This window comes from Danio aesculapii, chromosome 15 (genome assembly GCF_903798145.1).
Source record: "Danio aesculapii chromosome 15, fDanAes4.1, whole genome shotgun sequence".
Taxonomy (NCBI): Eukaryota; Metazoa; Chordata; class Actinopteri; order Cypriniformes; family Danionidae; genus Danio; species Danio aesculapii.
The window spans coordinates 15,155,505-15,173,223 of NC_079449.1; the positions used below are offsets into that span (position 1 = coordinate 15,155,505).

General features: G+C 37.0%; 2 protein-coding genes across 2 annotated transcripts in view; both read left to right on the forward strand.

Moving 5' to 3' along the window:
* The window catches only part of pds5b (PDS5 cohesin associated factor B), a 58,827-nt gene extending 57,040 nt beyond the window's left edge, over positions 1–1,787 (forward strand). Inside the window, exon 34 of the mRNA XM_056473278.1 lies at positions 963–1,787. Coding sequence (XP_056329253.1) covers positions 963–998 — 36 coding nt within the window. The 3' untranslated portion in view covers positions 999–1,787. The remainder of the gene's footprint in view (positions 1–962) is intronic.
* Positions 1,788–9,560: 7,773 nt separating this feature from the next.
* The window catches only part of trmt9b (tRNA methyltransferase 9B), a 29,230-nt gene continuing 21,071 nt past the window's right edge, over positions 9,561–17,719 (forward strand). The window contains exon 1 of the mRNA XM_056474586.1: positions 9,561–9,755. The gene's annotated coding sequence lies outside the window, so the exon portion shown is untranslated. The remainder of the gene's footprint in view (positions 9,756–17,719) is intronic.

Below are 17,719 nucleotides of genomic sequence, written 5' to 3' on the forward strand. Positions count from 1 at the left end.
CCTTGTTCAAGATTCTGTCTTCATCTAGTTAATATTATGAATGACTTGGTCAGAAATATGAAATCTTTTGTGACATTTAAATATAATGATTGTTTTAGCGCATTACTGGAATCGTATTGCCACACTGCCTCTGAAACTTTCGTTTGTTAAACAAAAAATAAATCGAACTCAGTTAGAATTTCTTTTCATTCATTTTTCTTTTGCTTTTCATATCCGAAAAAGCACTTTGAGAGGTGTGTTGACAGTTCAGAGCCACCGAACAAGTGAAATGCTACATACAGAATGCCGTCATTTGAGCTACAGATAACTTGATGACAAACACAGAGCATAAAATAAAGACAGAATGTGACAGACCCATGACTGGTGCACCTCTGCCTTGCTGCTGTTTGGTTGTGTATGTGTGTGTCCATTCAGCTGATGTGCTGCCCATAGACATTATAATAGTAAGCATGGCCCGCTTTCAGTCCTTAGCTTCAACACATCGCAGCCGCCATCTATTATATTATCTATAGGTACTGCCAGTCTGTTCAGGATTTGTTTACATATGTGTGAAGTATCAAAAGCATTGAAATTCCACTGATTTCCTGAATAAAACTTTGCATTTGGGCATAATCCAGCGCATCTCTTTGATAAAGAGCTGTCTCCTTCCTTTCTCTGCAGTATTGGATGAACACAATATGTAGCCTACTCCTCTTTCTTTATCTATCTTCTTTGGAGAAGAAGCTTGAATTGACTCTGAAATGTTTTGTCTTTTTCCGTAATGGATTAATTCCCATCAGACTCAGTGTGCAAGGTTTGTTTACATGATGAATTTTTCGCCTATGAATATGAAAATCACGCATACGAACATTTCAGACTTCAGTGTGCAAAGACCTTTAACATACTCACTGACCAGAAAACATCCATCCAGAAACCTGATCAGTTTTAAGAATGTGTCCTAAAGGAATACTGATGTTTTGCAGGTGCGACGGAAGGTGGGCAGAAGAGATCGAAGATGAGTCTCTTACAAAGACAAAAGGCCAGAGCGCTTGGAGAGATGGCCACACACCAGGAGAGGAGTGTGAACTTGTGGCGAGTTTGGACTTTTTGGAGCCATGCGTCTGCTTCCGCTGTATTTTGCCGTCTTTTTCTGCCGTTTGCTTCTGCCCCATCAAAATCCACTCGTGCTTCGTTTTTTCCATTGTTACGTGTGCCGACCATGTGATCTTAATCTTATCAGAAAGAACGTGTAAATAGTTTTTGGGCTCTTACTTTTTCTTTTTCCCCTCTCACCCAAGGTTAGGGAGGCGACTTGTATAGCTTTTACCTCCAGCTTTAAATATATTGCACCAGCTGATCTGTCCGAGTAAAGGAAAAAAAAATCTGTACAACTTTTAGCAGTACTGTATGTGTCCCGTGTGTGTCTTCTGTGTATCATTCTGTACCGTGCTTGGTTAATAACCGTTTTGTAGTTCCCCCCTTTTTTATTATTTGTTCGTCATTTTATGCTTTCCTTTTTTTTTTTTAACCCTTCTCATTTGTGTAATTCTTGTGTGCATATGGTTGTGCATGTGCAAATGTGCCTCTGCAGATAAAAGAAACACTGGTCTGATGGTAAAACTCAACGTGTTTGTTACATTGTCCAGCCCAGTATTGATTTTATCAGTGTTTGAAAGCGGGAGGAGATGCAGGTACAGAGCTGTGGTTTTAATAGTGGCTGTGTTGGGAAGCAATTGAAGATTCTCCCCCCCCCACCACCACCCAAATCAGTTTTTCAGTCTGCTGAACCAATAAAATATTCTGTATAATTAACTTGTGGAGGGGTTTATTGTCAGTCTGATTGAGTAAAAGGGGTTTTAAGGTGTTTGTGCCACTAAACTGTTTCTAAAAGATAAAGAACCGTTGATCAATTGTTTTTTTTTTTTCAACATAACAGTAATAGTAATTACTTTTGTGTTTGCCATGATGACTGCATATAATATTTTACGTGAAGCTTATTTATAAGCTTAGTTTAAGAGGAGCACGTGATTATGATTGATCATGGCTGGTCTCGCATTAACTAACGCATGATTCTCCAATCAGATGCTTCCTAACTCACTATAAATAACCAGAAGTTATCTTTGCAGAATCTTGAAGAATCCCCTCTTCCACAACCCACTCATCCACGTTTCCCTTTATAGGGTGGCACGGTGCCGCAGTGGTTAGCACTGTTGCCTCACAGCAAGAACATCATTGGTTCAAATCTTTAACAGGCCAGCTGTTGTTTTTGTGCGGAGTTGACATGTTCTCCCCATGCTCGTGTGGTTCTTTGGTTTCCAAAGAGTTCCACACGAGTTCTTTGGACACGAGTCACCCGGGTTCTTTGGTTTCCTCCCACAGTCCAAAAACATGTCATAAGTGAATTGATCAATCTAAATTAACACTATAGTCGAGCTCTTAACCAGAAGTATATCTCTATATAGAAACTTATAATCTGTCATCACCTCTAAATAAGGGGGGAGTTCTCGAGACCTACCTGATCTCAAACTCCCCTCTGGCCCTTCAAATGGGAGGGAGCCCCGGGCTCATGGATCTTAGGAGCTCAGGGCTCTATCCCGGGACAGCATGCCAAACTCGCTTTATAATCACTCATCAGCTAAGTGTAAATATTCATTTTGGAGGATACTAGTATTCAGCTTAAAGTGCAAATTAAAGTCTTAATTAGGTTAACTAGGCTAGTTCGGCTATTTAGGAAAGACATCGGATAACTGGTTTGTTCTGCAGCCTAATTTGGGGGAAAAGGCTGCTAATAATATTGACATTAAAAGCTAAGTAAATTTGAAAACTGCTTTTATTCCAGCCAATAAAATAAGAAATAAGACTTGCTCAAGATGAAAAAATATAGGAAATGCTGAACATTTTGCTTTAAAACTACAGTGGCTGAGAGAGCTTAACGTGCTGCGATTGAAGAAAACGCGTGCAATTACAAAAAACTGCAAACTAAGGAAAGACCTTCATCTGTTTGATAGCACACATGCTACAAATCCTCACAACACATACACATTTAAAAAAAAATGTGCTGCATTTTCACACAACGCAAACAAATTAATAAAGCGCACTGCATTTTCTCACAGAGTGAGAAAACAATTTACAAAAATGTGCTCTCATCGGGGACATGAAAACAAAACCTTTGTTGCGGCACATATATAAAAGCAACACTGATGACCCATGTCTCCAAACAATTCTTTTTCTAATTGTTATAAATACGGTTGGCAACACAACGTGGCGTTTCTCTGAACACTAACAGGAAAAAGGAGTCTTCGCAGCTATATCATGCGTATTAACAAACTTGCACCTTGTTCACAATAGAGTACGCTGATTGGTTCGAACCAAGTTTTCCTCATTTAATGCTGAATTAATTGATGCTGAAAATTCAATGACGTCATGTACCGGCCGGTACAGACAGCCAGTCTCCACTCTGGAATTTACACAATCATCTCATCGCTGTGACGTTGCATCAAAATTTGTTTTCAAATTGGAAGAGCGAATCTCTCAAAACAACCAATTCTCACTTGTTATATAAATACATGTGTCCTAATAGTGTTTCCAGCAGCGTGGGACGTGTGTATGACTGTCAACTTCTTAAAAAATGTGTTTTGGTGTTTCGTGACGTGGCTCTCTCGGCCACAGTATAAAACACTAGAATTTGGAAACAGTTAAACACGGCTAATACCTTTTTCTTCAGGATGAGTTTAATTACTACATTTTATTTATATTTATGTTTGAGTAAATTATTTTTGTTTTATTTAGTGAACTACTCTAAAAATATAGGCTGAAAAATTCCTAAACTATATATATCTATATATTTTTTTTATTATTTAGAGCTGCATAATACAAAAAAAAAGTTTTGGCCATGTTTATATTTATTTTTACAGCAAAATACTGAGGTTTTAACTTATGAAATGTTAAGAAAACTATATATTTATTTACATTTATAACTGTTGAGTTTATGAATGCAGTAGCCAATCAGAGGCGTTTAGATTAGTTGTGTGCAGATGAATTCTGTCATTTTAAAAAGTTTTAAAACATTGATGTAAATATATAATAGGAAATACTGAACATTTTGCTTTCAAACACTAGAATTTTAAAATTAATTCAAAGTTAAACAGGGCTAATCATTTTTCCTTCATGATCGGTTTAATTACTGCAAATGACTACAATATATTTATAGTTATGTTTGAGTAAATTATTTTAGTTTTATTCTGTGAACTACTTAAAAATATATAGCCTAAAAATAAATAAAAAATTATATTTTTAGTTATTTAGAGCTGCATAAAGTAAAAAAAAAGTTTTGGGCATGTTTATATTCATCTTTACAACCAAATAGTGGTGTTTTAACTTGAATGTTAAATGTTAAGAAATTAATATTCGGTGGAATAATCCACCAGTAAAGATTTAGAGCAGTGTTTCTCAACCACGTTCCTGGAGGCCTTCCAGCTCTGCACATTTACCATGTTTCCTTAACCAAACCCACCTGATTCAGATCATCAGCTCATTAGCAGAGACTGAAGGACATGTAATGGGTGTGACGGGCAAAGGAGTGGTCCTCAAGGAACGTGGTTGAGAAACACTGATTTAGACCTTATGTCTCAAACTCAATTCCTGGAGGGCCGCAGCTCTGCACAGTTTTACTCCAACCCGAATCAAACAGCTGATTCAACTAATCAAGGTGTTCGAGACTTCTAGATCAGCTGGGTTTGATAAGGGATGGAGCAAAACTGCAGCGCTGCGGCCCTCCAGGAATTGATGATTTAGACCAATAAAGGAATAAAGATTGTTCATTCAAAATTTGTTATTCTGACAGCTTTATATTTGAGAAATGTAAACAATAACAATAGTTCCAATGACAGTTTTTCATCACTGCATTGTTTTCTGCTCAAGGCCCCGGTGTCATCCTACCTTCTTCGGCAACACAAGACATCTGCTATACCCAGGAGTAAAACTAATCATCATGAACCCCCCATTACTCTTAAATTGTTGTATAGATAACTTCTATAATTTATAGTCTTTGATGTTTTTTAATAATTGTTTTTACTTTGTTATAAAGTAATATATTTATTAGTCAAATATTGATTGGCGTTTGTGTTTGATGCATTTCAGGGAATTTTGCTGCAGTACCCTGTTCTGTCAAATTTGAACTAAACTAAACATATTCCCTGTTTTACATTTTTAATTTCTCTAGCTTCCGAGAATCCAAAAAGAGTCCCATATTGAAAAATAATGTTATGATAGCTGTTTTAACACTAAGTTATGATTGAATTGCCTCTTGTTACAGTTATGAAATAGTTTGATAAGAAGGAAATGTTCATAGGCCAGTGACATGACCACATTAAAATGGTCTACACAAAACGTAAATGTTGTCAGACCTTCATAGAATAGAGCAAAATTTCACATTTCATCCTAACCCATACCTAAATAGTCTAGTAAATCATAGAAACCGAGAAAACTGATCTCAATTGTTTTTCCTATTGTTTTGAGTGTTTGCTTAAAAATGAGCAGCAAAAGCAATAACCGCTTTTCCTGCTCGCTCAGTGAGTCCACCATCTGCTGACCAGCTTTGACTTTAAAACTGGAGTCTATCAGACTTGATTTACTGAACAACATGTAGCTGTTTTGCACTATTATAACAGCTTTGTGCAGAGCAGTAATTTGCATGTATTTATACCCACCCACACCATGTAAAAACTGCACTTCCTGCCAGCTATAACTGCGAAATGCAGAAATAAGACAAACAAATCAGTGTTGTTGTAAGCAAACACTCTTAACTGCCGTTTACACCAGCAGTGGTCTTATTAGAGCGATTTACCCAGCAAACATGTAATGTTTCTATCGTGTACATATTTGGTTATGGTTTGGCTATTTTTATAAAGGATAAATAATAATGTTAGGGGAACGCTCATTTGATTTTTTTATTTAGGCCTATTTGGCCACTGTAAAATAATGAACATTGCAGCATTGTTAAAATTATATGACAAAACTTCATGACCTACATGTTTTTGCTACTTTAACTTTTCTTAATAAGCGAATTCAATTCATCTTTATTTGTATAGCGCTTTTACAATGTAGATTGTGTCAAAGCAGCTTCACAAAAGATTATAGTGAATTAAAACAGTGTCAGTTCAGTGTGGTTTAATATTCACTGCTGAGAGTCCAAACACTGAAGAGTAATCCATCAATGCACAGCTCTACAAGTCCCGACCTATGCAAGCCAGTGGCGACGGAGGAAAAAACTTCACCAATTGGCGGAAGTGAAAGATATAAACCTTGAGAGAAACCAGACTCAGTTGGGCACGGCCATTTCTCCTATGGCCAAACGTCTTTTGCAGAGCTGCAGTCTAGGCGCTGGAGAACGCTGGACCTCAGTGAAGACTCGTCTGTCCCTGGAGTCTTGCAGGAATCAGATGCATGCTCTCTACTCCTCCATGACCACCACAGCAGCTGCTCAGGATACGGCCTGGTCCGGGATTGAGATTAGGAGCCATAAATGAGAAGGCTCGACCTCCTTTAGTAGACTTTACTATTCTGGCTACTATCAAAAGCCCTGAGTTTTGAAATCTTAAGGAGCGGGTTTGATTGTAGCGAGACAGAAGGTTGGTTAGAGAAACAGGAGCTAGATTATTTAAGGCTTTATAGGTAAGAAGCAATATCCTTTCTATCAGCAGCTTTTTTGATCATTCTCTGTAAACCCAAGAGATGGTTGTGTGTGAAAATCCCAGTAGATCAGCAGTTTCTGAAATACTCAGGCTTCAACAACAACAAAAGGTTTAGTTGTACAAAAGTTAATATTTTTAGTCTTTTGGTTCAACTAAAAAAATTATTTGTATGTATTTATACCCACCCATGCGATGTAAAACCCTCAAATGTAGGCTGCTGTCAGCTATAACTGAGAAATCAAAATAAGACAAACAATTCTTTCTTGTTAAAAGCAAAGACTCTTAACTGCCATTTAACACGTCATTTGTATGTTTGAAGGTTTCTAGAAGGTTTTTTTTATGTTTCTAGAACATTGCAGGGCAGTTATCCTTTTAAGCAACCTAAATATTACACAGAAGGTTGTCTTGTGGTTATTTTGTGACCAAAAATCAACATTCTTAGAACGTTTTGGGAACCAAAACTTGTTAGCAGGCAGAGTATAGATGTATTTCAAGTGAATATAAAGAAATATGGACACATGAAGATCTATTAATTTATGTTTGTGTTGTTTAGATAAACACTCACCGGCCACTTTATTAGGTCCAACTGCTTGTTAACGCAATTTTTTAATCAGCCAATCACATGGCAGCAACTCAGTGAATTTAGGCATGTAGACATGGTCAAGACGATCTGCTGCAGTTCAAACTAAGCATCAGATTGGGGAAGAAAGGTGATTTAAGTGACTTTGAACATGGTTGTTGGTGGCTGGTCTGAGTATTTCATAAACTGCTGATCTACTGGGATTTTCACGCACAACCATCTCTAGGGATTACAGAGAATGGTCAGAGAAAGCTGCCGATAGAAAGGCAACAGTAACTCAAATAATAGAATAACAGAAGATTGGAAAAACGTTGCCTGGTCTGATGAGTCTCGATTTCTGCTGCATTCGGATGGTATAGGGTCAGAATTTGGCATCAACAACATGAAAGCATGGATCCATCCTGCCTTGTATCAACGGTTCAGGCTGGTGGTGGTGTAATGGTGTGGGGGATATTTTATTGGTACACTTTGGGCCCATTAGTACCAATTGAGCATCGTGTCAACGCCACAGCCTACCTGAGTATTGTTGCTGACCATGTTCATGCCTTTATGACCACACTGTACCCATCTTCTGATGGCCACTTCCAGAAGGATAACGCATCGTCATAAAGCGCAAATTATCTCAGACTGGTTTCTTGAACATGAGAATGAGTTCACTGTACTCAAATGGCCTCCACAGTCCCCAGAACTCAATCCAATAGAGCACTTTTGGGATGGGCTGGAACGGGAGATTAACATCATGGATGTGCAGCTGACAAATCTGCAGCAACTGCGTGATGCTATCATGTTACTATGGACCAAAATCTCAGAGGAATATTTCCAGTACCTTGTTCAATCTATGCCACGAAAGACTGAGGCAGTTCTGAAGGCAAAAGGCGGTCCAACACGGTACTAAGTTGTACCTAATAAAGTGGCCGGTGAGTGTATGTATAGAAAAATTATATATATTGCACAATTAAACTAAACTATGGCTGTTGGTTTTCATACATTTATATCTGTCAATGGTTTCTTCAGATTTAGCGTTTTTGCATATTTGTTGTAAGCAATCATCACACACATTTCTGTTGAGTTTATGAATGCAGTAACCAGTCAGAGGTGTGTACTCACTACTGTAAACATGTTTTGTTGTGAGCGGATGAATTTTGCCATTTTAAAACAGTTTAAAAACTTTGTTATTGAGAACAGTTTATTGACTTAAGGTTATATTTCAACATTTAATGTAAAAGAAAACGACATTTGTAAGGTAAGCTTATTATAAATATTGCCCTTAAGAAGGTAAAATAATCAACTATCTTGTAGTCTATCTTTTACAGCTTTCAATATGTACAAATCACTGTGGGATATTTTTGTTGTTAGATAATTATTTACACGCTGCTCTTTTGTCTCGTTTGACACGTTGTAGTAAAAGTCTGAATCATCCTTAAGTAAATGGAATTCCTGCTTAGCCCTTAGCCTCAATCGTTTGCCATGTGTCAACAGTGTGTGTTTATTATGTTGAGGTCACGTGATTGTTCCGACCAATCGCAGCGGCGGATGTTACGCCGCACACTCAGTTCTGTGTTCCCCTGCATTCCCATTAAATTCACTCATCCGTCTACTAGTTACATAGAGATATCCGAGTCATTTAGCGAGTCGATTCTTTCGGATAGTTTGTTGAAACGATTCGTTTAACTCATCACATTTCGCTCTAAAGTTAAATTTACAGGTTGGTGATTTGTTTATTTCAGTTTTGTGATTTTGGTATTGCAATTAGCTTGTTGATTAGTGATTTTGAAGTACACAAAATTCAAAGTTGCGTTTAATGAGATTTAAATGAATGAAATGAAAATTTACTCACTATTTACTCTCCCACAGTGGTTACTTCTATGGGGTTCTCCTGTTGAATACAAAAGTATAAACTTTGACGAATTAAAGCACAAAACCTGTAGGATATTTACGTCTTTAATGTTAGTAGGGAAAAAATGTAATGGTTACAGCCAACTTTCTTCAAAATATCTGCTTTTGTGTTCAACAGAAATAAATTTAAATAGGTTTCAAATAGGTTTAAAAATGTAGCTAAATATTAATTCATTCATAATTTCATTTTTGGGTCAACTATATCCCTTTAAAACTTAAAGTCATTCATCCATTACACTGTCGTTTTTTCGGATTTTAATTCACAAACAAGTGTACTCATAAGATACTTCGATAAAATATGAAAATTTACATTTTCGAGGCACGAATCATTCGCGTGTCGGTTCTTATGAATCATTCAAAAGAATTGTTTGTTCGCGAATCGGACATCACTCCAGACATAGGGGTCGAGGGTAGTGAGCATGTATTTATTAGCACTTCCCCAGTGTGCACACTGAGCCGGTCAGTTGCACATACACACACAGTCAGTGTGTGGTATCGATGTCTTGTCGCTGTCTTTTTCTTGCATGATCATATAATGTCGCGAACTGAAGAAAGAAGCTCGTGTCGTGTTTGATGTCTGCGCGACTGCAGCCTTGAAAAGAGGAAAGGTAGGTTTGATTCAGAGGATGTAATCGCTGCTGATTCTTGTGTTGCAAATTAACGCGGGCTCAAACTTTCAGCTGGAACATGTACAATGATTTGTCTTCCATCAATGTTAAATGATGGTCCTGTATGGTTAGTTTGCGCGTGAAGAGACTGTTGACGCCAGATGCATGTTAAATTAATGAAGATTACATCTCTGAAGAAGCTCTTGTTGTTGGCGTTTTAAACTTTATAGAGACACAGATTCATCAGGGATCAGCTTTATCATGTGTCAGTGTTGCGAAAAACATACATGAGTAATAAATATTAGTATTTCATGTTACTTAATAGAGATAATACAATATGCAATGCACGCGATGCACATAAATGTTTACTGAACAAGACACAACAGCATAATAATGACAACGATAATGTTTGTTTTAATTTTATACATGGATTTTAAATATGTATATTTCTGATGTTTATTATTTTATTATAATACAATTTTATTCATTAAAATACATTAGAGCTCGCTTTAATGACATCTAAAATGATTGTTAGTTTTGTTGCTTATGTTTAGCAAGCAATTTAAACATCTATCTATCTATCTATCTATCTATCTATCTATCTATCTATCTATCTATCTATCTATCTATCTATCTAAGCTTCATGTAATTTATTCATTATATCAACGTTTTTTTATATTAATATTATGTAAATGTCAAATTTTATTTTATAAATCATGCATACATTTTTTTTTCGGCTTGGTCCCTTCATTATTACGCGGTTGCCACAGCGGAATGAACCGGGAACTTATCCAGCATATGTTTAACTTAGCGGATGCCCTTCCAGCTGCAACCCAGTACTGGGAAACATCCATACACTCTCATTCACTCACATACACTACCGACAATTTAGCTTACCCAATTCACCTGTACCACATATTTGGACTTGTGGGGGACATCAGAGCACCTGGAGGAAACCCATGCAAACATGGGGAGAACATGCAAACTCCACACAGAAACCAGCGACCTTTTTGCTGTGAGGCAATTGTGCTACCCACTGCGCCACTGTGCTGCCATATATATATATATATAATTTTTGTTATTATTTTATTATGTTGCTTATGTGCAGCAATAGCATGTAGTGACAACAAATGTATATATAACAAACTGCTGGACACAATGTTTTATTTATTTGTATTATTTATTTATCAATTTTTGCTCTATTTTTATATTAATTCTGCAAATGTAATTACATTTATACACTTATTATATGTCGTCTAATTTATTTTAATTGTAAATAATATTAATACAAAATGTTTTCTATATAAATAATACATAAATAATTTACAATTATTATTCATTTATATATATATATATATATATATATATATATATATATATATATATATATATATATATATATATATATATTATAATTTATGATTTTTTTAAAATTTAATATAGGTATTAATATAGTATTGACTATTTTTATTATTGGTGTTCATCAGTCTTAACATTAATAAACAGAAAAACCAAGGTAATTTCCCATACCATAGTTTTACCATATGGTAATCCCTTCTTACTTTCACTGTATGTACAGAATATTATATTTCATATACACGGGCTAGCATCAATACTTAACAACTGCTCCATACTGCACTACTATCAACTTCTCATAGGAATAAGCAATGTTCAGATTTGTCTCGAGGCTTTAACAGAGCTATATTAGTTAAATCTATTGCATCAGTAGTAAAGCACTTGTAAATCTATCAACGGATATATTACTAAACAATGAAACTCTTTATCGCTCTTTCCATGTTTCCATTAGTGCCGAGCCAGACCCGCTGTTTCTCAGTAGAAGAATAGTGGTCTGGCGGGTATTGCTCGTTTCTAAATTTAGAAGCCGCTGTTCAGTATTCTCACAACATCCCGCTTGCAGCTGCTTACATAATGCCTGTCGAGTTGAGCATTTTAATGAATTGAAGAGACAATCGGATGCAATCTGGCCTGTGTGAGGTGATGACGGCCTGACGCTCCTCTCTATCCTTCTGTCAGCGACTGTGATCTGAAAATAGTCTCATAATAAGGGACCCTCGAGTTCTCAATGGAACGGGGCTGAAAACAAGGTCTGAAGGGAGATTTAGAAACTGTAATGCTCGAACTGTAATGTTCCCACTTTAAGCCAAATATCAAATTCACTGATTTTCACTAACTAAAAAAGCTGAATTTCCATGACCTGTAACATCATGTCCTAACAATACCCAACAAGATTCCAGCAACATGCAATTTGTCTGTCTGTACCAAATGCGACACGGCAGGAACATTTAAATACCAGCCTCCCAATGAAAAGGTAAAGGCTTTTATTCGAATTAATACATACAGTCAGTGGTTTAGTCCTTGCTATACGCATGTATACTCAGTATATCTACTTTTTTCCACGAGCTGTTTGGGTATTACAGTTTCTAAGGATCATACTCTCGGTATACTCACTTGTTTTAGTGATTAGACTTCCCTAATTTTTGTGTATTGAGTATTTGAGTTTTTCGAAGATCACAACAAATCATCTGAATGAAGTCTCGCTGAAACGTTCAAGTTAAATTATAAAACAGCATGGGCATCGCTTTAGCCCTCCATTCCGCCCCCCTAACACCTTTGCGATTACCTGTCCACTACTAAATGATCGCCTCAATCCCCTTTAAATTTAATATATAAACGGTGGTAGAATCCCGCTCCTGAACTCGTTTTTTAGTTAGTAAGCAAAACACAGCTGTGCAGTGTGTATATATATATACACACCTATATATATACATTTTCTTTCGTCGTTTCTTTGCCTACTTTTAAAATTTGGATTGGGTGGGTAATAGTACACCACCTATTTTTTTAGGACTACACCACTGCATACAGTGCATCCGGAAAGTATTCATAGCGCTTCACTTTTTCCACTTTTTTATGTTACAGCCTTATTTTAAAATGGATTAATTCATTTCCTCAATTCTACACACAATACCCCATAATGACAATGTGAAAAAAGATTTGTTGAAATTGTTGGTGATTTATTACAAATAAAAAAAACTTTAAAAAATCACATGTACATAAGTATTCACAGAATTTGGCTCAATACTTTGTTGATGCAGCAATTACAGCTTTAAGTCTTTTTAAATATGATGCCACAAGCTTGGCACACCTGTCTTTGTTTTTTTTTTTAGCCCAATCCTCTTTGCAGTATCTCTCAAGCTCTATCAGGTTGGATGGGAAGCCACTCCATTGATATTTTGGCGGTGTGCTTTGGGTCATTGTGCTCATTGGAACTTTCAGAGCAGCAGACATTTTTCTGCAACCTTCCCCAGCCTTGTGCCTCGAGAGTCAGGCTGCACGATTAATCGAAAAAAGATCACGATCTCGATTCGACCCTACACTTGATCTTAATTCAGCTTTTCTATGATTCAGCTATATTTTCAAGGTCAGGAGAGAAGCATAAAGGCGGTTGCCTTAAAAAAGCATAAAGTCTTCACAGCAACATGGACACCTCCAAATGGTGTTAAAAGTGTCACATACAGTATTTATAAGGTATAATTCACCCCGAAATATAATTTCTGTCTTAATATAATGATGTATTCGCGGCCGTGAAATCACATGTGAGCTGACCTTGAGCTGTTTGTTTACTACCGAGAACGTGCACACCAATTATGTCTACTTCAGTGAACAGAACCTGCATAAGCTGTGAATAACATCTATTAAAGTTGTAAACAGCGTTCAGTTTGTTGCACAGAGAGATCGTTTGAGGGCCGTGCGGGACGTATAATTTGCATGTGTGTGTTTTTTCTCACAGTGACAGCAGCCATGAGCCGCACTCAGAAATGAAAGTGAAACATTTTAAATGATCATAACACATTTTACAGTTATGATAACGACAAGCATTTGACATGTTTTTCTTTCATAGCTAACAGTGTTGTGCATGAAAATAAATGTTTAACAGTGTCAGTAAATTTGTATGTTTCATTAATAATGGCTAATGAATGTCTTATAACTCTTGACCCATAGGTCACCAATTTTTTATGGTGTGGTCAGTGTTAGGCCACACCCTCTATGTTTCCATCCACCTATTTTTATGCATAGATTTAGAAAATGCGCATAAAAAACTTATGCACACAACCGAGTAGGATAAACTTTTTATTCGATAAGAAAAGATGCGCATAAACTACGATGGAAACACTTTTACTGCACAAATTTCAGTATGCGCATTAAAAAAGGTCATGTGATTTTGTTATAAGAGATCATGTGATGATGAAAACATGCGTAAAATGGACAAACCAGCAGGCTGAGCACACTGTAAACGCTGCTTTATTCGCATGTCTTTAATGCGATAATCCAGTTTTGCGCATAAAGTTTATTCGCATTTTTGGATTGAAACATAGCTAATGACAGACCTAAAATTTGGTGTCATTATCTTTAACTGTCGCAGAGATGCAGCCTCAGATGTGGTTTGGCATCATGCCATCACATTTGTCGGTGCAGTAAACAAAAACTGTTAAACCTATAGACACAAATTCCATGACTTTTTGTCAGCATGGTCTGAAGATGATTGGAGTCAAATTTGGTGCAAATCAGTCACACGATATAGGAGTTCGAAAAAGTAGGTTTTTGACTTAAGGCTGGATGACGGACAGGAAGTTCAGTTAATTAAAGCATAATTGGTATTGATATTCTCAGGACAACCCAAGGAATGTATAATAACAATAGGCACAATTAATCAAAAGTTATTAGCATTTTTAGAAATATTATTTCTTCGGTATGTGTGTGCCAAACACACACACACACACACACACACACACGCACACACACACACACACACACCGACTTTCATAACAATTCACCAATGCATCCAAAAAATATATAAATTTTTTTCATCAGTCAAAATGGCCGATGGCCAAAATGGCTGGTCTGGGAAAATCATTCGACTTGGCATGCTGCGCCAGATGTAAAGAGACAAATGGTTGAGAAGTTATAACCAAAGCTACTATCTCCAGGCTACTAGGGGGCAGTGCACCAAAACGCTGCAGCTCACTTCAGACCATGTTTTTGTTAACGTACACCAAGTTTGGTGTGAATACATCATGGCGTTCTGGAGATAACACCTTTAGTCAATTTTTGTTAAATTTTTACGTTAAATTTGTTCACAAGTTAAACAAAAACGTATTGTCTAATCAACTTGAATTCAATAACTTTTTGTCAGCGTAGTCTGTAGCTGATGTGATTTTAATTTTGGTGAAAATCAGACAAACGGTCTAGGACAAGTTCGTTCAAACAGGCGTTCTGAAAATTTCAAAATGATGAAAAAAAATGTTATGATAGAAAAAGACGTCATAGGGTGCGTTTGAATCGGCTTGAGCCGAGGAATCAGAGGAAAATAGAATTTTGATTGTAGCCAATTCGGTTCAAAAGTTATAAAAATAAACATAAGTGAAACTTTGGACAAGTGGAGGCGATAGAAAGTTTGAGTTAGAGAGTCCAAATTTTTCCAAATTTGTTGTGGTTGGAGATCAGACTGTCCTCTATCAGTGTACAATAGGATACAATAGGTGCCTACACACCTTCAGTGCTTGACCCCTAAATACACAAATCTAATTCATTTGGGCAAATATTTATGCTTTTTACGTGTGAAAACACTTTGTTTGTGTTTATTTATTCATTCACTTTCTTTTTGGCTTAGTCCCTTTATTAATCAGGGGTTGCGACAGCGGAATGAACCGCCAACTTATCCAGCATATGTTTTATGTAGCGGATGCCCTTCCAGCCACAGATGAAGTGTGTTTTGAATTTACAAACTGGATTTCATAAATGAGAATTGTGCTGGGCATGTATGAATTTTATTTTGTAAACATATTATTTTTGAGACCGATCTGGCTCCATAATCGATCCTAAGATATTTCAGAAATTCCATGACCTGTGGGAGCCCTTTGAGAGAGGGTTGATATTTTCTGAAGGTGTTTTGGAGCGACACCAGTTGACATCTTTCAGTTAGGTGACATTTCAGGTGGTTGTCCGCTCTCTTTATTTGATGCTGTGCTTGTGCTGGCGACCTTTTATATATTGCCTGCTTGTTGACAAGACTGTCAAGGCCAGAGAGCCAGTGCAAGTCTAAAACGACTGCTCTGAAAACAATTATGGTGCAGATATTTGACTGTGGAGAAAGAGAGTTGCAGTTGCAGTTATTTATTATTGTGTTTCATTTCCAAAAGAGCTCCTTAGTGACCACAAATGACCATTACAGCTGAAGATTTAAGCATTTTTCTGTAGGAAATATGATTGGCAAGCATTGCTCACATTACCACAATGACAGGGTGTCAGTGGTGTTTACAATAGTTTCATAGTTTATGTGGTTGATCTGAATGGTTTCTTGGTTTTGTATTTACTGGCCAGAATCGAAAAGGCTGCTCATTATTTCTTGAAAAATTATGTTTTCGCTTGAGTTACAATTGAATGTGGCTAATATCTTGAAGTGAATTGTCACGAATATGTTTTGTGTCTCCAAGATTAAGCTATTGTTATTTTTTAAAGTATAATGAATGAATAAATTTAAAATGAATGTTTGTATGTGTATTTAGAGACATTTCATCTTGAAAATATTAATTTAAAGACTCCCATTATACCTCTCTGCCTCCTGAATTTTACATTCAGCTTCAGTTATCAAGAAATAAAGTCTAATTTTGCCAATTTATTCTAAGATAAACATTTTTGCATTATTTGTAATTTAAAAAAATCATTTCGTGTCTGTTCCTACATTCTGGTCAACTCTGTTATAAAAAGTATTGTAAAATACACAAACAACTTAGAAAGGGTTTCACTATTTTGGTGAATTTCTTTTTCATGTCAAGTTTACATTTGCATGGAATTTTTTAACCATCAACATCCATAGTATTTGTTTGTCTAAATATGGAAGTCAATGGTTACAGGTAACTAAAATTATTCAAAATGCACTCACCAGCCACTTTATTAGGTACAAGTGTTAGGTGTTCAACTGCTTATTAACGCAAATTTCTAATCAGCCAATCACATGGCAGCAACTCAATGCATTTAGGCATGTAGACATGGTCAAGACGATCTGATGCAGTTCAAACTGAGCATCAGAATGAGGAAGAAAGGTGATTTAAGTAACTTTGAACATGGCATGATTGTTGGTGCCAGACAGGCTGGTCTGAGTATTTCAGAAATTGCTGATCTACTAGGATTTTCACACACAACCATTTCTAGGGTTTACAGGTGAATGACCAGACTGATTTGAGCTGATAGAAAGGCAACAATAACTCAAATAATCACTTAATACAACCGAGGTATGCAGAAGAGCATCTCTGAATGCAAAATACGTCGAACCTTGAGGCAGATTGGCTACAGCAGCAGAAGACCACACCGGGTGCCACTCCAGTCAGCTAAGAACAGGTAACGGAAACGGGTCACACACCGGAAGCGCTGCGACATGGCGCACACATGACAATTAAAATTATCACACACCAGACACGGGCATTCGCATGATATTTAACATGAAACTAATCAGATGGTGCTCTGTGGCGCAGCAGAGAAATGAACAGTGTCCTGAGTCGTGGCTGGGCACCACGGACAGCCGCTGACTTGCGGCACCGGTGTGTGTACCCTGATAGAAACCTATGTTTAGAATTCTGAAATGTATGGCACTGCGAGGCGCGTCGCAGAGCAGCGCTTCTGGTGTGCGACCTGCTTCAGGCGACAATTCGCACAGGCTTACCAAAAGTGGACAATAGAAGCTGCCTGGTCTGATGACTCTCGATTTCTGCTACGACATTCGGATGGTAGGGTCAGAATTTGGAGTCAACAACATGAAAGCATGGATTCATCCTGCCTTGTATCAACGGTTCAGGCTGGTGGTGGTGGTGTAATGGTGTGGGGGAAATTTTCTTGGCACACTGGGCTCATTAGTACCAACTGAGCATTGTGTCAACACCACAGCCTAC